General features: G+C 39.7%; 1 protein-coding gene across 1 annotated transcript in view; it reads right to left on the bottom strand.

The window, feature by feature from the left end:
- Positions 1–18,868, bottom strand: part of ATP8B4 (ATPase phospholipid transporting 8B4 (putative)) — a 259,928-nt gene extending 241,060 nt beyond the window's left edge. Inside the window, 2 exon segments of the mRNA XM_047075128.1 lie at positions 7,073–7,141; positions 18,772–18,868. Coding sequence (XP_046931084.1) covers positions 7,073–7,100 — 28 coding nt within the window. The 5' untranslated portion in view covers positions 7,101–7,141; positions 18,772–18,868.
- Positions 18,869–21,993: the final 3,125 nt, after the last annotated feature.

Below are 21,993 nucleotides of genomic sequence, written 5' to 3'. Positions count from 1 at the left end.
GAGGGATGCTTACAGCAATACAGGTCTGCTTAAGGAGCAAGAAATCTCAACTAAACAACCTAACCTCACACCTAAAGGAGCTAGAAATAGAAAGTAGAAAGAAAGAAATAGTAAAGATTAAAGAAGAAAAACAAAATAGAAACTAAAAAAAAAAAAAAAACAATAGAACACATCAAAACCAGGAGTTGGTTCTTCGAAAAGATCGATAAAACTGACACCACAGAAATACAAAAGATTATCAGAGAATATTATGAAAAAATTAGAGTCCAACAAATTGGACAACTTAGAAGAAATGGATACATTCCTAGAAACATATAACCTCCCGAAACTGAATCAGGAAGAAACAGAAAATTTGAATAGACCAATTACCAATAAGAAAATTGAATCAGTTGTCCAAAAACTCCTAAAAAACAAAAGTCTAGGATCAGACAGTTTCACAGGTGAATTCTATCTAACATTTAAAGAGGAGTTAGTAACTATTCTTCTCAAACTATTCCATAAAATAGAAGAGGAAGGAAAGTTTCCAAATTCATTCTATGAGGCCAGCATTACCCTGATACCAAAACCAGATAAAGACACCACAAAAAAAGAGAACTACAAGCCAATATCTCTGATGAACGTAGATGCAAAAATCCTCAACAAAATACTAGCAAACCAAATTTAACAATACATTTGAAAAATTGTACACCATGATAAAGTAGATTTATTCCCAGAATGCAAAGGTGGTTCAATATCCACAAAGCAATCACTGTGATACATCACATTAGTAAAAGAAAGGATAGAAACAATCATTATACAATCATTATAATAGATGCAGAAAAAGCATTTGACAAAGTATAGCATCCATTCATGATTAATAAATAAAATAAAAAACCTCTCAACAAGTTAGGTTTAGAGGAAGCATACCTCAATGTAATAAAAACCCACAGCTAACATCATACTTGATGGTGAAAAACTGAGAGCTTTTGTCCAAGATCAGGAAGAAGACAAGGAGGTCTGCTGTCTCCACTTTAATTCAACATAGTACTACAAGTCCTAGTCACAACAGTAAGACATGAAACAAAACTATCCAAATTGGTAAAGAAATAAAACTTCCACGATTTGTAGATGACATGATACTGTATGTAGAAAACCTTTAAAGACTCTACCAAAAAACTACCAGAAAGAACTCTTAGAATTCATAAATAAATGAATTCAGTAAAATTGTAGGATACAAAATCAACATGCAGAAATCTGTAGCATTTCCATACACTACAAATGAAGTAGCATATAGAAAAATTAAGAAAACAGTCCCATTTATAATTGCACCAAATACAATAAAATACCTAAGAATAAACTTAAGCAAGGAGGTGAAAGATCTGTACTCTGAAAACTATAAAAAGTTGATGAAAGAAATTAAAGACAACACAAACAAATGAAAAAATTTTCTAAGCTCATGTTTTGGAGGAACAAATATTGTTAAAATGTCCATAGCACCCAAAGAAATCTATACATTTAATACAATTTCTATCAAAATACCAACAGCATTTTTCCCAGAACTAGAACACCCAATCCTAAAATTTGTATGGAATGTCCCTAAGTGGCCAAAGCAGTCTTGAAAAAGAAAAAAACTGGAGGCATCACAATCCCAGATTTCAATATATACCACAAGGCTATAATACTCAAAACAGTATGGTACTGGCACAAAAAATACACACATAGAGTGGCTCAGTCAGTTAGGCATCTAACTCTTGATTTTGGCTCAGGTCATGATCTCACAGTTTCAGGAGTTCAAGCCCCATTTCTTGTTCTGCTCTGACAGTGCAGAGCCTGCTTCGGATTCTCCCTCTCTGTCTGCCCCTCCCCCATGTGCACTCTCTCTGTCTCTCTCAACAAATAAACTTTATTTTAAAAAACATAGACACATAGATCAATGGAACAGAATAGAAAACCCAGAAATAAACCCACAATTATATGGTCAATCAATTTTCAACAAAGGAGGCAAGAATATAAATGGCAAAAAGTCTGTTCGATAAATGGTGTTAGGAAAACCAGACACTACATGCAAAAAAAAAAGAAACTGGAACCGCTTTCTCACACCATACACAAAATAAACTCAAAATGGAGCAAGGACCTAAATGTGAGGCCTGAAACCATAAAAATCCAAGAAGAGAGCACAGGCAGTAATTTCCTGGACATTAGCTGTAGCAATATTTTTCTAGATATGTCTCCTGAAGCAAGGGAGACAAAAGCAAAAATTAACTATTGGGACTACATCAAAATAAAAACCTTCTGCACAGCAAAGGAAACAATCAACAAAACTAAGTGACAACCAACTGAATGGAGGAAGAGATTTGCAAATGACATATCTGATAAAGGGTTAGTATCCAAAATATATAAAGAATTTATGCAACTCAACATGAAAATAATCCAATTAAAAAATGGTCAGAAGACATGAACAGACATTTCTCCAAAGAAGACATACAGATGGCCAACAGACACATGAAAAGATGCTCAACATCACTCATCATCAGGGAAATCCAAATCAAAACCACAATTAGATAGCGCCTCACACCTGTCAGAATGACTAACATCAAAAACACAAGAAACAACAAGTGTGGAGAAAAGGAAACCTCATGTGGGTTTGGTGGGAATGCAAACTTGTGTAGCCACTGAGGAAAACAATATGGAGGTCCTTCAAAATATTAAAAATAGAATTACCCTATGACCCAGTAACTGCACTATTGGGTATTTAACTAAAGAATACAAAAACACTAATTTGAAGGGATATATGCACCCCTTTATTTATTGCAGCAATATTTACAATAGCCAAATTATGGAAGCAGCCCAAGTGTTCTTTGGTAGATGAATGGATAAAGAAGAAATGGCGTGTGTGTGTGTGTGTGTGTGTGTGTGTGTGTGTGTATGTGAATATTATTCAGCCATAAAAAAAAATGGTATCCTGCCATTTGCAGTGACATGGGTAGAACCAGAAAGTATAATCCTAAGTAAAATAAACCAGAGAAAGATAAACACCTGGTAATTTCACTCATATGTGGAATTTAAGAAACAAATTTAAATGAACAAAGAAAAAGACAAACCAAAAACAGACTTTAACTAGACAGAACTGAAGGTTACCTGAGGGGAGGGGGGAAGAATGGGTGAAACAGACGAAGGAGATAAAGAGTACACTTAGGATGAGCACTGAGTAATGTATCCAATTGTTGAATCACTATACTGTATACGTGAAACAAATATAAAACTATATGTTAACTATACTGGAATTAAAATTTTTAAAAAGAACAGAAAAAAGGGGCACCTGGGTAGCTCAGTCGCTTAAGCATCCGACTTCAGCTTGGGTCGTGATCTCACAGTCTCTGAGTTCGAGCCCTGCATCAGGCTCTGTGCTGACAGCTCAGACCCTGGACCCTGCTTCAGATCTTCAGATTCTATGTCTCCCTATCTCTCTCTCTCTACCCCTTCCCCAGTCACACTCTCTCTCTCTCTCAAAAATAAACAAACACGAAAAAAAGGAAAAAAAGAACAGAAAATAGACTCAATTAGCTGGAATTCTTTACATCTTAAAGAATATGAGATTTATATGAATATGATGATAATAAACAATAAAGCATACATGACAAAATTTTTGTTTCCCCACAATACCATGTTTGGGCTTGTTATATTTTCATATACATCACCAATGGCCCAAGCTTCCTGATGATGCTGTGAAAATTTACATAAATGCAAATACATTTTCACTAAATGTTGCAGACATTAAATATATCATTGAGGTAAAATACCACTTCTGTATGATTTTTTCCCCTGACCACCCCGGGCTGATTAGAAGGTCTCTAGTCTGTGATCCTCTGGCAAATTTACTACTTGTAGTAATGTTTAACAATTCTTAAGTTATCACTGCTACTGTAAACAACTGTGTAAAGATACATGTATTTTACTGAATTGTAAAAAACCTACTTAAAGTCAAGAAAGAGTGGCACTTCCTAGCCTATCATAGGGGCTCAAAAAACGTTTCTTAACTGACTACATAGCAAATGAATACTTTAGGTTATAATAGCTCTCCAACCTATGACCAAATCTATACGAACTGATATAACCCAAAGATGCATCATTCCCAATCATGATGATGCAAAGGATGGTGTCAGCTTTCTCCAAAAATCTGCGCTAGAGAAGATACAGACCCAGATGTGTGGCCAAAACATTTAGCCTCATTACACAGAAATGACTATTGGTCGGTAAAATGAAATTCTATATGAGGAAGATCAGAAAGTTGCATTCCTCATAAAAAACACTAGTTGTCCACTAAAAAACAAATTATCTATATGGTATTTGTGCCAAAAATGTACAATCCAAATATGTTTAGGAGTTGGACTGGACTTGTCCAAAATTCTATACAATGAAAAACTGTTCTAAATTTAGAAGAAAACAAAGGGACTAAAAGCCAAACACAATGTGTGAACATCCATTAGATACTATACCAAAAATAAAAACCAGCTCTGAAAGATAATATGTTTTAGGGACAAATAGAGAAATTGAAAAACAGAATCTATGTCATTAACTAAAGTTATACTTTTTGGGTGTTGTGACAATCTTGTAGACAAGAATGTCCTTGTTGTTAGAAGATTTTCCAGGGATGCAAGGATGATTCAGTAGCCACAAATCAATCAGTGTGATACACCACATCCACAAAAATGAAAGATAAAATCAAATGATCATCTCAACAGTTACAGAAAAAGCATTCAACAAAATTTAACATTCATGATAAAAAAAAAAACTTCAGCAAAGTGGATATAGAGGGCACATATCTCAACATAATAAGGGCCATGTACGACAAACCCACAGCTAACATCATCCTCAGTGGTGAAAAGCTAAAAATGTTTCCTCTAAGACCAGGAGCAAGACAAGGATGTCCAATCTTGCCACTTTTATTCAACACAGTACTGGAAGTCCTAGCCACAGCAATCAAATAAGAAAAAGAAATTAAAGGCACTCAAACTGGTAAAGAAGAAGTAAAACTGTCACTATTTGCAGCTGACAATAAACAATTGGGACTATATCAAACTAAAAGGCTTTTGCACAGTGAAGAAAACCATCAACAAAACAAAAAGGCAACCTACTGAGTGGGAGAAGATATCTGTCAATGATATATCTGGTAAGGGGTTAACATCCAAAATATTTAAAGAATTCATACAACTTGAGATAAAAAAAATCCAAGTAAAAATGGGAAGAGGACTTGAACAGACATTTTTCTAAAGACATACAGACGGCCAACAGACACATGAAAAGATGCTCAATATCACTAAGCATCAGGTAAATGCAAATCAAAACCACAATGAGATAGCACTTCACATCTGTCAGAATAGTAGAATCAAACAGACAAGAAATAAGAAGTGGTGGTGAAGATGTGGAGAACAGAGAACCCTCATGTACTATTTGTGGAAAGGTCAATTGGTACAACCACTATGAAAAACAATATAGAGTTTCCTCAAAAGATTAAAAATAGAAATACCAGGGGTGCCTGGATGGCTCAGTTGGTTGAGCATCTGACTTTGGCTCAGATCATGATTTCACAGTTCATGGGTTTGAGCTCTGCATTGGGCTCTCTGCATCAGGGCGGAGCCCACTTTGGATTTCTCTCTGCACCCCCCCCCCACCCATGCTCTCTCTCTCTCAAAAATAAACATTAAAAAAAAAAATAGAAGTACCATACCGTCCACCAATTCCACCTCTGGTTATTTACCCCCAAAAAACAAAAACTCTCATTCAAAAAGACATATGCACTCCTATGTTTATTGCAGCATTATTTACAATAGCAAAGATGGGAGCAGCCCAGTGCCTACCAACAGATGAATAAAGATATGCTACACACACACACACACACACACACACACACACACACACACACACACACTGGAATACTATTCAGTCATTAGAAAGAATGAAATCTTGCCATTTGGGACAACACGAATGGACCTAGATGGTATTAAGTTTACTGAAATACATCAGACAGAGGAAGACAAAACCGTATGATTTTACTTATATGTGGAATCTAAAAAAACAGATGAACAAAGCAAATAGAAACAGACTCATAAATACAGAGAACTGGTGGTCCCCAGAGGGAAGGGAGAGTTAAAAAGTACAAACTTCCAATTATAAAATAAGTCACAGAAATATGAATTGTTACATAGAGAAAATGGTAAATAATACCATAATAATTTTGCATGGTGACAGATGGTAATTACACTTACCACAATGAATATTTTGTAATATATATAAATGTCAAATCACTATGCTGTACACCTGAAACTAATATAATATTGTATGCCAACTATATTTCAGTTAAAAATAAATAATTTGGGGGGCACCTGGGGGGCTCAGTTGATTGAGCATCCAACTTCGGCTCAGGTCATGATCTCGCAGTTTGTGAGTTTGAGCCCCGCATTGGGCTCTGTGCTGACAGCTCAGAGCCTGGAGCCTGCTTCGGATTCTGTGTCTCCTCCTCTCTCTGCCCCTCCCACATTCATGCTCTGTCTCTCTCTGTCTCTCAATAATAAATAAACGTTTAAAAAAATTTTTTTAATCAATCAATAAATAAATAATTTGGGGGCACCTGGGTGACTCAGTCAGTTAAGCATCCAGCTCTTGAGTTTGGCTCAAGACATGATCTCATGGTTCTTGGTTTCGAGCCTCGCATCGGGCTCTGCACTGGCTGACAGTATGAAGCCTGCGGGGGAATCTCTCTCCAGCCCTCTCTTTCTGCCCCTCCCCCACTCACTCTATCACTCTGTCTCAAAATGAATAAATAAACTTTAAAATAAATAAATAAATATTTTTTTAAGAACACAAGGGAACTTTCTGGGGTGATAGAAATGTTCTGTATCTAGTTTTAGGGTAGTACAGACAGGTGTATACACAATTGTCAAAACTCATCAAACTGAATACTTAAGATCTGGCTATTTTTGTATATAAATTACACCTCTACAAAACAAAATGAAATGAGTTTAAAAAGTAAAATAATAAAATTAAAATTAAAAGTCAGATTCACTTTGTGTCATCTGAAGAGCTCAACACTTACCAAGTGATTTCTTTTTACTGCAGAACATTATTGCAGCTGATTATTTTTCACCAGGGTTCAACAGTTGATCTATGTAGAAAACAAGAAAAGTACACATTAGTATTTGTAAAAATGCCCATTAACCATAAGTTTACACCTTTTAACTTTCTTCCTTGTCAAATATAGATGACTAGGAATCACTGACAAAATCACAAATAACAGATTCCATTTATCTTATGTAGATAATAATTCTACACAAAAATAATCTATTCGTATCATAGACACTATATGAAACAACATAAGGTAAGCCCAAATGTGCCATTCAATTGGGCATTAAAATTAAGCCAAATTTTCTAATTTATCTCAAACCCTATGAATCAGAACATAACAGGGGTAAAGCTACAGCATCTACTTTTTATTCAAATGTCATTAGATGACTCCTTCCCACAGCTAGCACTGGGAATCTGCTAAATTGTGGGAGCTACACAGGAACCTAAATTATTGGCTAGGCTCAAGGGAAACAAAATGCAATTCAAAAATGTTCCTCAATTTATTCTGTGCACAGTCTTCCCCAGGTAGTTACCCAAAAAAAGCCAGAATAATGTCGTTATCATCTTTCAATTTTTCCCTACATGTGTTCTAATTTCCTTCATATGGCAAACTCTATTAAATATTTAGAATGAATATATAAAGGGGCAAAAAAAGGATTTCAAACATTTAGAACCCAATAGACTGTGGAAATGAAAATGAACCCAGGAAACATTTCAAAGACATGACCGGATAGGCAGAGGTACTGAATACATGTTCTTTCGGTTTCAAAGAGAAACAACTTCCTTGATTCCAGCTCAAAGAAGTAGTGTGGCAAAATGCAATAAACACACATGAAGAAGTTGGTCAGTCATATAGAGATCAGAGGAGAGGAACAATAATGCTTATGGCTTAGCAGTTACAAGACAGGGGGATGCAGAAAAAATTCATCAATGCCTATTGCTCTAATACATATCTCTCAGAGTCTAAAAAGCCTAAAACCATCAATATTTCTTCCTGTCATGCCCCCAGATCCACAAGTTCCCATCTGCCCCCCTCCAGGAAAAGCAGCAGCCTGCTGAGGGCACACCTAGTCCTGAATGTGCCTGACAAATAGTACTACTGGCATTTTGTGAGACCTACTGCTTTTCTAGGGACTAGATATTAAAATGATGAATCTACTAAGAAAATAGGGCAACTGCTGCCAGGTGCTGCTAGCAGGGATAAGTCCTTAAATATTAAATGTAAATCACTAACTCTTCTGTTTCTCCCCCCATACCTTCTACCAACTGTGCTGCCCTAGATGAGCCCTCTGCTGCCTCCTTGCCATGTACCCCACCACAGCCTCAGGCATCTGGTTGCCTCTAGGAAAGCCTGCTGACCAGTGATTGCTTTTCCCTGCATTGCTCAGAACAGGTTTCCCTGCTCCAGCCTTAGCCACCTACAGGCCAGGGTCCACAAGGAAGCACAATCATTGATACAAAAGATAAATGACATCTGTGACAGCCCTGACAAAAGCCCCCAATCACTTCCCGATGGCCTTAGGGGGAAAAAAAAGACCAAGGGGAGCCTGGGTGGCTCAGTGGGTTAAGCATCTGACTCTTGGTTTCGGCTCAGGAAATGATCTCACAGTTCATGTGATAGAGTACCACATAGGGCTCCATGCTGACAGTGCAGACCCTGCTTGAGATTCTTTCTCTCCCTCTATCTCTGCCCCTCCCCCCACTCACTCGTGTGCACATGCTCACTCATGTGCTCGCTCTTTCTCTCTCAAAATAAATACACATTAAAAAAAGAAAAGAAAGGCCAAATTCTAACATGACTCCTTGGATGTTCCACACCCTTGGATGTCCCTGTTCATTTTTCTAGCCTGACTTCTCCTCATAGCCCCCTCTCCTCCTTGCATCCCCTCATGTTTATACTCCAGAAATACCCAGTTCAGCTTATTTCCAGCTAGGAGCCCAGCACATGCTCTTACCTTTGCCTATAGCCACCTAACTCCATCCAATCTCCTAACCAGACTAACTCCTACTTATATTTCCAATATCAATTCATACATCACTTCCTCTATGAGGCCTCTCTGATCCCCCAAATTCGAGATAGAAGCACCTCTATGTGCTTTCATGTAATCTAAAAGTTCCCATTTCAGAGCCCCTATCACTCTAGAACATAATCTCCTATTACATTATATTGGCTATATCCTCAGTCCACAAACTCCAGTAGGGCAGGGACTTCATCTGTCAGGTCCACAGTTCTATTTCTAGCCTCTAATGCTTGACTGGCATATAGTAATGCTTAATAAATATTTGATAAATGAAAGAATGAATGATGTCTTCAATTTCTATTAGGAATGGACCAAGGGCTTTCAGACACAAGAAGGCGCTTCCCTTGTCTAATTTTTTTATTCAAGTATAATTAACATACAATGTTATATTAGTTTCAAGTATACCACATATTGATTTTACAATTCTATACATTACTCAATGTTCACCACAATAAGTGTAAAGACACTTCCCTTTTAGCAACTATCCCTTCCCAGGACCCAGCCCCATGTTCTAGAATGTCTTAGACCTTCCCAAGCTGGGGACCACCATGCCTTTCTTGTCATCAACTTCTTTCTGGCCAGACCCCATCCTCTTTTATACCCCCATCTCCAGCCTAGGAAAATTGTCAAAGGATGAACAATATTTGCTTAGCAATAGGAATAGTGTTGCAGGCAAACTGAAGAACACAAGAAAGAAGAGAAATTAGCAAAGCTTAGGGAAGAGAACAAAAGGAAGCACAAGAAAGAGAGAGAGAGAGAGAGAGAGAGAGAGAGAAAGAAAGAAAGAAAGAAAGAAAGAAAGAAAGGCACTGAAAGGATGTTTTGAGGTAGGGCCTTCCTACAAGAAATAATAGGTTTTCACTGAAGAATGAAAAAGTGGGTTTTCATTGAAGAATCAGTATCTTTGTTCTAAAAAATAGTCACAACAGGGGTTCCTGGATAGCTCAGTCAGTTAAGTGTCTGAGTCTTGATCTCAGCTCATGTCTTGAACTCATGGATTCTGTGACAATGATATCTGGATCTGGTGGCCCCATCTGGCCAGATGGTTAAGGCTCATCTGCAAGTTCTAAGCTAACTTGTTAGGGCTTTAAAATTCTCTCTGGGGACTACGTCAAATGTGTTGTGTTTTCATGGGCTCAGAGTCCCTGGAGCAGGTGAAAGGAATAATGATTCTTTAAGTAAGATGGCAAAAGGGACTCTACACCCTGACAGGTGGCAATTAGAATGCAAGCAGAAGAAAGAAATTCAATCTCTCAGGAAGTTAATAAGAGTACTGGCCACTGGCCAGCTTATTTTTTCTTCTTAATGATTTGCTGCAGTGCTTTGAGGGATTAATACTAACAGATACCCATTTCAAAAGATGAATATACAATATAAAGGTAACTGAAAAATATATATATGTGATATCACCCCTCCCCTCTCTTCTTTTAGATCCTTTGTAAGTACTTCTCATTTTAAAAGCTCCTAATCAAGCAAACATAAAGCAATACCATATTCTTCCTAAAACTACCTCTAAGCCATACAGCTATTTCATTTTTTTTTTGTTTGATTTTGTTTTTCTTCCGTTACTTTATTTTTTTATTATTATTTTTTTAATTTACATCCAAGTTAGTTAGCAGATAGTGCAACAATGATTTTGGGGGTAGATTCCTTGATGCACCTTACCTATTTAGCCCATCTACCCTCCCACAACCCCTCTAGTAACCCTCTGTTTGTTCTCCATATTTAAGAGTCTCTTATGTTTTGTACCCCTCCCTGTTTTTATATCATTTTTGCTTCACTTCCCTTGTGTTCATCTGTTCTGTGTCTTAAAGTCCTCATTTGAGCAAAGTCATACAATATTTGTCTTTCTCTGACTAATTTCACTTAGCATAATACCCTCTAGTTCTATCCACATAGTTGCAAATGGCAGCTACTTCATTTTTAATTTCTCTAATATCACCTTCCAAAATGTCTTCAAAACCTTTTAAAAGTACTGAATAAATTTATTTTGTAAATTTTAGCTGTTTTGGCTCTCGCAGAAAATATTCTCTACTGAATAATTCATCCACAATGATAATATGATCACTATTGTATGAATTAATATTTCCATACGATTTGTGAAAGTTATTTCTTATTAATGACCTTCTTCAAGTGTTCTCACTCCCTAAGACATAAAGTTATAATGAAAAGTTAAGAACTGACCTTCAGGCCCCATATTGCCTCCAATCCAATATTTTCCTTCTAACAGCACCAATTCCAGGCACACTTAATGGAGGATTCACACTAATACACCAGATGCTAGTTTAACTTTCAGGAACTTAAATTTAGTGCTGTCATTCTTGGACATTTATCAACTCACCAAAATACCCAGCTGACACTCCAGTTCTAAAAGACGTCAGAGGAAAGAAAGTCATCTTTTGTTGAACTTTTGGAGCAATTAAGGTCTAAGGAAATAAACCAATCAGGTGGGAGAAAAGGTTTGCTAACGTGAAATCTAGCTCTAGAAGTAGGAACTCAGGATTCTGAAATTCAACCATTTCCAAGTACTGAAGCAAATAGTATTCATTTACATGCATACATTCCTTGCTTCTGATGTCACCCCAAAATAGAGGAAATGGAAAAAGGAAAGCTGCTGGTAGGTCTTATTTAAATTTTTTTTTTCAACGTTTATTTATTTTTGGGACAGAGAGAGACAGAGCATGAACGGGGGAGGGGCAGAGAGAGGGAGACACAGAATCGGAAACAGGCTCCAGGCTCTGAGCCATCAGCCCAGAGCCTGACGCGGGGCTCAAACTCCCGGACCGCGAGATCGTGACCTGGCTGAAGTCGGACGCTTAACCGACTGCGCCACCCAGGCGCCCCTGGTAGGTCTTATTTAATTCTTGGTTTCATCTTATGCAAGTAATTAAAATGGTGGTTTCCTTGTGTGACAGTGATGGGGGGAGGGGGTTACAAAAAAGAGAGATGGGAAAAGAGGAAGACAGAGGAAGGAGTAGCTAACAGCTAAGTAATAGCTAAGGGTTTTTATGTATATTAATTCATTTTAAAAGGCAATGACTACTCTTTTTTTTGAAAACATTGAAGGTTATACTTGCATAAAGGATTTTTTTTTACATTTCCAGTTCAGGTTTTGAATCTTGGTTACAGAAAATAACTCTTCTAATGGAAGAGTAACAAAGTCCAAAGACGACTCTAGTTTGTTCAGGGAAAATAAAGAGTTGGTTTCAAACACCTTGAGACTGAGGGCAATAACAAGACATCCAAGTTAGGAATGCTACTTCAACAGCTGTATGCAAAGGAGAGCATCCTGTCCATAATATGATTCCACAAGGTCTCTACTTATAGTGAAAATGGGTACACTTGAGGGCAGGTGACTCAACATTTTAAACAAAGGATTCAAATGGAGATTCCCTTTAATGATATGAGGTCATTCAACAATCAAGTTATTACAGTTAATTCCCTATGCTCCAATTCCATGATCACCAAGCCACCTGCTGATAATAACTTGCTTTCCCACAGAAGTCTGCCTACAGGGAAAGAGTACACTAGTCATGCATGCTGAAATGAACATTCTGGTCCTCCTGACAGTTATACTACACGTTCTCAATTGTCATTCTTATTTTATATTACCAGTCTCCTGAGCTAGTATTAGTGTAACTCAGAAAGATAAATCTGGTTTTGGTATGCTGTTCAATTGTGGTCAAAAACCTACAGGACAAACAACCCGTTCTGAATGCAATAAACTCATCAAGAGGCCTCCAAGGGAATAGCCAGACCACTGACCTGCTTAAGGGGCAGCAGGATGTGGTGGTTGGAAGCTTGTCCTTTAGAGTCAAACAGGCTAACCTTGGATCCCTGCTTTTTCCACTAACTCATTACAGAATGCAGGGCAAATATACTCTGTAAGCCTCAGAACCTACTGGTTGGACTGTTGGGAACGGGGGCATATGATGAAAAGGCTCATTACATATTAGTTATCTTGAAGGCACCCTCTGAACTTTCTCTGTCAAAGTATCTACATAAACATTAGGATTAAATGAGCACAGTGAGTCTAACTTCCTTCAGGACATTCTACAATAAAACAAAGCAGATAAGTGTGAATGGATAAGAAATCTTTAAAGAAAAGATGTGTTTGTGGTGGGAGGGAACAGCCCTGTGAATAAACTGAGGGGAGGGAAAACAGCGGGAAGAGAAAGATTGAAAACTCGAGATAGAGGGGTACCTGGGTGGCTCAGTCAGTTAAACATCCAACTTTGGCTCAGGTCATGTGAGATGGAGCCCGCCATCAGGCTCCGTGCTGACAGCACAGAGCCTGCTTAGGATTCTCTCTCTCCCTCTCTCTCTGCCCTTCCCCCACTTGTTCTTTCTCTCTCTCCCCCTCTCTTTCAAGAGAAAGAAAGAAAGAAAGAAAGAAAGAAAGAAAGAAAGAAAGAAGGAAAGAAAAGAGAATACAAGGTAGAATGTCAGAAATGCAAAGGAATTGGAGGAGATAGAAAAATAAAGGGAAAAGAAAGGAGCCAAGGCAGTTGAGGAAAAGACAGGAGCACTGGAAACCAGGAGAACAAGATGGGGCAGATTCCTGGCAGCTTCTCCTTCCTTACCCAGAGCACTGCCCAGGTGAGCCCATCCCTGCCTGTCTTCATCTCAGGGTCTTGAGAGGAACCAGAGTGCCCCCCAGGCGAATCCTCTACCTCCTTTGAGCACAGTGGGTTCTCTCCAGTTCTCAGGACACGGAGCCAAGGGAGAAAGGACCCATACAGCTTCAACAAGCCCAATCCCAGACCTCACCCCTTGTGAGGACCTCCTGTCCTCTTCTCCCTCTATTCTCCATTCTCTTCTGGTGAGCTTTCCTTCTGCCCTCCCCAACTCCGCTTTCTCGTCTTCTTTGGAAACACTGTACTATATGGAAGAGACTTTTAGGATAATAGGATTCCAATCCCAGCTCAGCTCCTTTTATCTAGTGTTACTTTGACCAAGTCACTTACCCTTCCTAAGACTAAACCTTTGAATCTGTAAAATAGAGACAATAATGCCTTCCTCCTAGAGCTGTTGTGAGGTTAAATATATACGCATATATGGTTCACTCCATAAAACATGTTCCCTCCCCTCCTCCCATTTGTCTGTTCTTCTACTACTACCTCCCTTTTTCCCTCTTTCAGTCTCCCAGCTTCCCTTTCCTGTTTCCCTAACTTTCCTTCAGGTTTTTCACTCAGTCACTTATTTCCCAACCCAATTCACCTGGTCTCTGAGGACTAACCCAACCAAGAGTGGAAGGGAGGGGGACTGACCAGCACCAGGGTGGCCAGCACCAGGGTGGGCACAGGAAAACCTTGAAAAGCCCTCTTGCCTGAACAATAGTGGCATCTGAGGATGGGAAGCTAGGAGGGCAGAATTAGGGCACTAGCCCTTTCCCTCCTCCTGATGCCCTCCATCTTCTCTGGTCCTACCCTTTTCCCTTTTCTTTCTCTGCCTCCAGGTCCCCAAAGGCAAAAAAGCAAAGCCTCAGTGAATTCTCCCACCCCTGGACAAGGTGACCTTGGGGTCATATCTGCTGGCAACCCTGCCTACCAGCCCAAGAATATCCCCTGGGACCAGGCCCCTGAGGGATAAGGGAGGTGAGGCAGAAGCACAGGGAGAAGACTCAGGAAAGGGAAATCCTGGTGCAACAGGGAAATCCCAGCCTTGGGAGGGGACATCAGCGAAGGATAAGGAGTAAGACTGTGCTTCTTTCCTACATGGGTACAGCTTTGAGTGTGATAGTGGGTGGGAGGTGTAGATAATGTTTTGATCATATTTAGTGTCAGTGACAGCTGCCAACAGCCACAGTCACTTGCCAAGTGTCCACACTGGACAAAAGTGAACACAATTTAAGCCAGTGAGTGTGTGTGCATGCCTCTCTGTGTGTGTGTGTGTGTGTGTGTAAGTGATGGCTGTACAGCCAAATTTCTAAACTGCTTAGCAATTACATCTAATTACCATGGCCTAACAATAAATTATTCTATTTCTTGTATAATGTAGATTAGATTTTGTTGTGAGTTGTCATGTCAACACTGCAGTCTGTTTATGTTCCATTAGGCATGCAGCTGTTCCCTGGCCACAAAATTCTGAAGCAGTGGGAATCCTGCTTCCCTTCCTCCTCTTGTTTATCCCCTGTTCATTTTTTCCCTTGCTCTCCTTGTTTCTTTTTCACTTTCCTTTCTCCTTTCCTAGCCTGCTCTTGCTGCCTTCTCTAGTGCATTTCTGCCCTTCTCATGCTGCCTTTCTCTAACAAACATGCCTGCTTTGGCTTAGTCATCTTCCTTCCCCTCTCACTTCCCTTTCCTTCCACCAGTTTGCAAGTCAGACAGCCAGAGCCTGGTCCTGCCACCTTCAAAGCCTACAGCAAGTTCCCTCTCTTCTAAGCCTGGTGTTCTCATCTGTAAACAGGGACAGTTAGAGTAACTCACTGGATCACTAGGCATGCCCGTAAAGAATTTAGCACAGTGCCTCCTGCTACAAAGTTAGTACTCAAGAGAGGGAAAGCTTTTTTTTTTCTTAACTGTATGTTTAACTCTCCACAAGTAGAAAACCTCCTATCAAATTTGAGAGTCATCCCTATGGGTATTCAATCACCAAACACTTATGGGTGCCTATTCTATGTCAAACCGGGGCTCAGTAGATGGAGGTAAGGATCATTAGTTCCTACCTCTATCCCTTCCAAAGCCTGTAGTCTGGGGAAGATGAAAACAGATACACAGACCATTAGAAAGGCAAGTTCTGGGCTGTGATGGAAGGAAGGACTGAGCACCATGGAGGCAGAGGAAAGGGAGCCACCAAGCCTGTTTTGTGCAGTCAGCTAAGACCTCACAGAGAGTAATTCTGAGTTGAATCTTTTTGAAAAGGAAAGAGTTTCCTCAGCAAAATGAGGTAAAGAGGCCAAAGGAATAGATGTGAAAAGATCCAGTACTGTGAAAGGGAAGAGAAGGTTGGGGAAGTAGTGACAGTCATGGCAATGAGATTTTAGGGTGATGGAGCTGGAAAGGTGGATTAGAGATGGATTCTGAAAGAAGTGATCACCTTCATCATTGCCATCATCATTACTATTCACTGGGTACTTGATCTTGTGCTAAGTACTTGCCATGTATCATCTCATTTTATCCTCACCAAAACTATATAGGTGGGGACTATCATCATCCCCATTTGATAGGTCAGGTGACACAGAACAGGGCTATGTTCAAGACCCATGGTTAATCCTGCAGGTAATGGGGAGGAAGAAGAGATTTTTAGAGAATGATATGGTTATAATCCGGGCTCCATTGTCCACTGTCATTACTCTCTTGGTTCTCCCTATGCAAGTGCATGCTGTCGGCACTTTCAGGAAGGTTATGCTCACAGCATGGCCTAGCATGGAGAGAGGTGGAGAAGCAGTAACAATAGGTAAGTGGAGCCAGATTCTAGAAATGTTTCTGCAGTTGAATTGACAGAGTTTATAAATGGCCCCTATGTTGGCATACAGGACAAAGAAGAACCTCAGATGACTTCTAGGGTTTTTGGCTCAGGACAATGAGGGGACAGAGGTGCCATTAGTACAGCAGGGAAAAGAGAAGGAAGAGAAAACAAAGGAGCAGGAATTGGGATGGGAGAATAATACATTCAGTTTGAACACATTAGGCTTGAAATTCCTCTTTATCTTTGAAAACATCCTCAGCACTAAAGACAAAAGACAGATTTGTAGACATGGAATCATCAACATACATGAAAGCATTGAAGTCATGGGAAATGAATGATCTCACTCAGAACAAGAATAAAAAGAAGTGAGGAGAGGACAGAGGATGAGGATGAGTCAATACAAAGACAAGGACAGGTCCTAGGGAACACTCAACCTGAAAAGAAAAGTCAGAGAAGGATATATCAAAATAAAACGCTCAGCCTTTCCTACTGTGGCATCTTCTCTGGGCATCCAGCACAGAGCCTGACATAGTGCAGGTGCTCGACAAGCTCGAGCTGACTAAAGAAAAGGAGAAAGGAAAGAAAGGGGAAAAAAATCTCCAAAAATGCAATGACCGATATATTTAGTATTTGCATTTACTATTTAATCAGAAATTATTATTTGAGGGGCGCCTGGGTGGCGCAGTCGGTTAAGCGTCCGACTTCAGCCAGGTCACGATCTCACGGTCCGTGAGTTCGAGCCCCGCGTCGGGCTCTGGGCTGATGGCTCGGAGCCTGGAGCCTGTTTCCGATTCTGTGTCTCCCTCTCTCTGACCCTCCCCCATTCATGCTCTGTCTCTCTCTGTCTCAAAAATAAATAAACGTTAAAAAAAAATTAAAAAAAAAAAGAAATTATTATTTGAAAAATATTTAATATTGCTAAAAAGTCAAGTAAGTCTATAGGTATGTGGAACACTTGCAGGTTACTATTTTCTTTGACACCTTTTTTTTTAATGTTTATTTTTGAGAGAGACAGAGACAGGATGCAAGTGGGTTAGGGCAGAGAGGAAGTCAGAATTTGAAGCAGGCTCCAGGCTCTGAGCTGTCAGCACAGAGCCTGACACGGGGTTCGAACTCACTAGCTGTGAGATCATGACCTGAGCTGAAGTCGGACGCTCAATCGACTGAGCGACCCAGGGCCCCTCTTTGACACCTTTTTGTAAGAAATCCTGAAAACAAATACCAGCATCTAATTCTTGTACACGCAATGCAAGCATCTAGAATGCACCCATTAAGAAGTTTTATTTCTAGGAAAGCTACAATTATAATTTACTTTGAAACAAAAAGTGAAGTCTTTTCCTACTAAATGGAAATTTCCAATTTACCATGTAAAAACAAAATAGAATCCTCCTGTGCACAAAAAATCCCCCAGGGGCACAAAAATTACTTGATCCCTCATTTTTGAAGATGCATGCATGATGGAACAATATAAAAGCACAAGACAGATAAATATAGGTTTTTAAAAATCACTCTGAATTTACATTTCAGTAAATGCAAAGACTAGCACAGAACAACACCTGAACAAAGGTGGCCATTCGTGAAGAGAGACGTTGTTAATTCCACATATGATCCTATATTTCTTCATTTCCTTTCTAATAAGCCTTCAGCCCCCAATTATTGTTTCTCACCAGTTTCCTTTATTTTCAAAACAGCAAATTATTAACCAGGGACCTGAGAAACTCTCACATCTGTCAACCAAACAGCCAGAAGTACCGATTTCTCAGTTCAGACAAATCTCAGCACTAAAAACATACCACTCCAGCCTCAGAGAGTATTTTAGTAAACTGTTCATGTTTAAAGCATGAATTGGTCATAGAATAAACAATACCTTGAATAGGGGAACTAGATACAAACCCCTTGAAAAAAATGAAACCAACTACTCCCAAAGGAAGTGACAAACACCCACAAGCCAAGAAGAAATGGACACTGATGCTACTCCCATTAGCCATTTAATAGGTGATGCTAACTGAATAAAAATTTGAAAAGGGAAATAAAGCAGACGTCCTATTTCTCACACCCAACTAGTTTCTAAAGTATTTTTAGTTAGAGAAAAATGAAGACTTTTGCTAAACCTCAACCACACCAGAAGATGAAAAGATCAAAAGAGCAACCTAGAAAACAGAAACAGAAAGCCCTAGTCAGCCCTAAGCTAACTCTCCTCTTGGCTTCACCAACCCTTGAAAGCTCCCCACAAACTCACCTCAGCCTGGACCTAACCCTCTCTCCCAAAAGGGCGGGTGCAGGGAGATCAAACAGGTACCCATTCCATGACCATGCAATGAGAACAGTGACAAAAGCAAAGCTATTCTGAAGGCTCTAGCAATTACACAGAAAACAAACTGGGTCTCTAGAGGACATTCTTGAGAACCTGAGATCAACTCCCGGAAAAACACTCTTGACCACTTACCGCTACCGGAAGCTGCTAGATGGCAGATCAGAATCAGCATCTCATCTGAAGAAGGCAGCGTTGTAGGAAAGCAGCTTCACTACCAGTGAGGAATTGGGGGAGAAAAAACACTCCTTGGAAAAATACCAAAAGCCCAGAAGAGCCTCTCCTTCCAGAGTTGCCTGCTACTGCTGCCAGGGCAGAACTGGTTAATCTTGAAGAAACAAAAGGAAGCTCCCTAGAGGCTGACTTCAGCAGGATGGCTTCCTCTGTGGGAACCCAGTGTTCAGTAGGATAGAAGCGGACAAGGGAAGAAGTCACAGTTATCACTTCTGCTTACCAAACTTGTATGAGCCCTCAAGTGAAGGAAATTAGCAAACATCTTTAGAGCTCCTACCTGTTTTTCCCAGAGATGAAGGAATCAGCATTTTTTAAAAAATCATTGCAAGGGGAGTTTCACTCTCACATGGATGAAAGCTAAGCACACTCAAGCAACATTTAATACAAAGAATGAAGACATTTCTTTCCAAACATCCTCAATTTCAACTCTGAGTAAAGCAAACAATTAACCCTGAGGATGCCAAAGAACAAATGCACATACGAAATGGAGTCAAACTTTTTAGTTTAGAATCCCTTTAAGGGGGCTCCTGTTTTTAAGATGGGATTAGGTGAAAACAAAATATTTTGGTCTATTTTTAAAAGAAAGGATTATGTCTTAAGTGTGTCTCAAGCCATTTATGGGTTCTCTAGAAGTTGCATCAGATTTTCAGTTAAACACTGAAACCAAATATATTTTAATGTCTCTATAACCAGAGCAAGTTGATTCCCTGTACATATCAATCCACTCTCCTGGCCAATCCTGGTACTGAGCCCTCAGGCCTCCAGAGAGAGCCAGATCAGAGAAAAAGGAAGGACTGTTCCCTGCCAAGCCCTCCTCCCACCCCTAGTCACAAGAAACTGCAGATTTCTTGAAATAAGAGTGGTGGCTTTCTCCCTTGCATGATAAAAAGAACCAAGAACAGCCTATAAGAGGAAGTAATCATTTCTTCAAGATATTTAAAATGAAAGACTTTAGGGGCGCCTGGGTGGCGCAGCCGGTTAAGCGTCCGACTTCAGCCAGGTCACGATCTCGCGGTCCGTGAGTTCGAGCCCCGCGTCAGGCTCTGGGCTGATGGCTCAGAGCCTGGAGCCTGTTTCCAATTCTGTGTCTCCCTCTCTCTCTGCCCCTCCCCCGTTCATGCTCTGTCTCTCTCTGTCCGAAAAATAAATAAACGTTGAAAAAAAAATTAAAAAAAATAAATAAATAAATAAAATGAAAGACTTTTTAAAAAATGTTTTGGGACACCTGGGTGCCTCAGTCAGTTGAGCGTCCAACTTCAGCTCAGGTCATGATCTCATGGTTTGTGGGTTCAAGCCCCGCCTTGGGCTCTCTGATGACAGCACAGAGCCCACTTTGGATCCTCTGACCCCTCCTGTCTCTCTGCCCTTTGCCCACCACTGTCTCAAAAATAAACAAACATTTAAAAAATAAAAAATAAAAAAGGTTTTTAAGTGTAATTTCTATACCATTTTTTTAACCTACTGTATTAGCAACTCCTATACCCTTGGCAACTCCCTTTGTTGAATAAGCTATAAAGAAATCAGCACCTTCTCCTACAATGTTGGTGGAGAAGTTGGTAAAATAATTTTAAAGGGAAACTAAGTAGTGTCTATCAAATACAGAAATGTGTATTTTTCGATCTCTTAGGAATTAAACTTACAGATGATCATAAACACATGTAAACAAGTGTGTAAAATGTTCATTATAGCACTATCTGTGATAGGAAAAAACTAAAAATGGCTTAAAAATAGAGGACTGGCCAAATAAGTGAAGGAACATCCATACAATGGAGTACTATGCAGCCATCAAGGGGGAGAAGAACTGGAGTGAACCATCAGATGGTCTGGGCTCAGGTCTGCCTCCACCAGCGACTAGCCAGGTGACTTTGAGCAAGTTCCCAAACCTCTCTTGGCCTTGGTCCCTCACCTGTAGTCAGGTGAAAATTATAGTACTTACTGTAGGGAATTGCTATGACCAAGACAGTGCCTGAGGCACAGCAGATGCTCAATAAATATTAGTGAGTACCAGTTAAAGAGATAGGCCTCTTTACACTGACATGGAAAGATGTCCAAGAGACACAGTCAAGCGGAAAGAACAAGTTGCAAGAGTATGCATAGGAGAAAAATATTTGCTAAAATATTTTAAATGTGCTTGCTGTTTACTGCCTGTTTCTTCCCAATAAAATAGAAGCTCCTTGAGAGCAGGGACTTCCATTCACTGTTGTATACCCTATGCCCATAATAGGAATTCAATGAATATTTGTTGACCTAATAAATCAGGAAGGATAAACAAGAAGAAATATTTAATGGTAGTTACTTCCGAAAAATGGCATGGGGGTGGAGGGGCTGGTGGGTCCTGGTGGAACTATGTCATTGTTTCTTACAAAAGTACTGCTTACATTTTTTTAAATTCTTTTAAAGTTCATTTATTTATCTTGAGAGTGTGTGTGCACACAAGCAGGGGAAGGACAGAGAGAGAGGGAGAGACCTCTGAGCAGGCTCAGTGCTATCAGCATGGAGCCCAACGTGGGGCTCGATCCCATGAACTGTGAGATGATGGCCTGAGCCAAAATCAAGAGTTGAATGCTTAACTGAATGAGCCACCCAGGTACCCCAAAAGTACTGCTTACATTTTTTTACAAGGAGCTTGTATGCCCACCAATAAAAATGGAGCTCTTAGAAGACAGTGTTTTTGTTTACAGGGAGCATCTTAAGATATATGGTTGTTCCCCTAACAGCAGACCAATGAAGGAGCAAGGGATGATCCTCCCTATCACCTGATAAGTTAATGAGTCAAAAAGCAACTTAAAAAAGAAGGAAAGCACAGAACTCTCCTTTTCTTCGTGGCTTTCTGTTTATCTTTCCAAATTTAACCCTACAATCTCCAAACCAGATCCTCTGTCCTAATGTATCAGGACCCCTCTCCTTTACCTAAAC

Source organism: Lynx rufus, unplaced genomic scaffold (assembly GCF_022079265.1).
Source record: "Lynx rufus isolate CCGP_SWC_20201006 ecotype Redwood Valley unplaced genomic scaffold, mLynRuf1.p SCAF_13, whole genome shotgun sequence".
NCBI classification, from domain to species: domain Eukaryota; kingdom Metazoa; phylum Chordata; class Mammalia; order Carnivora; family Felidae; genus Lynx; species Lynx rufus.
Note: the sequence above shows the minus strand (reverse complement) of the source record. Positions and strands in the feature narration are given on the sequence as shown.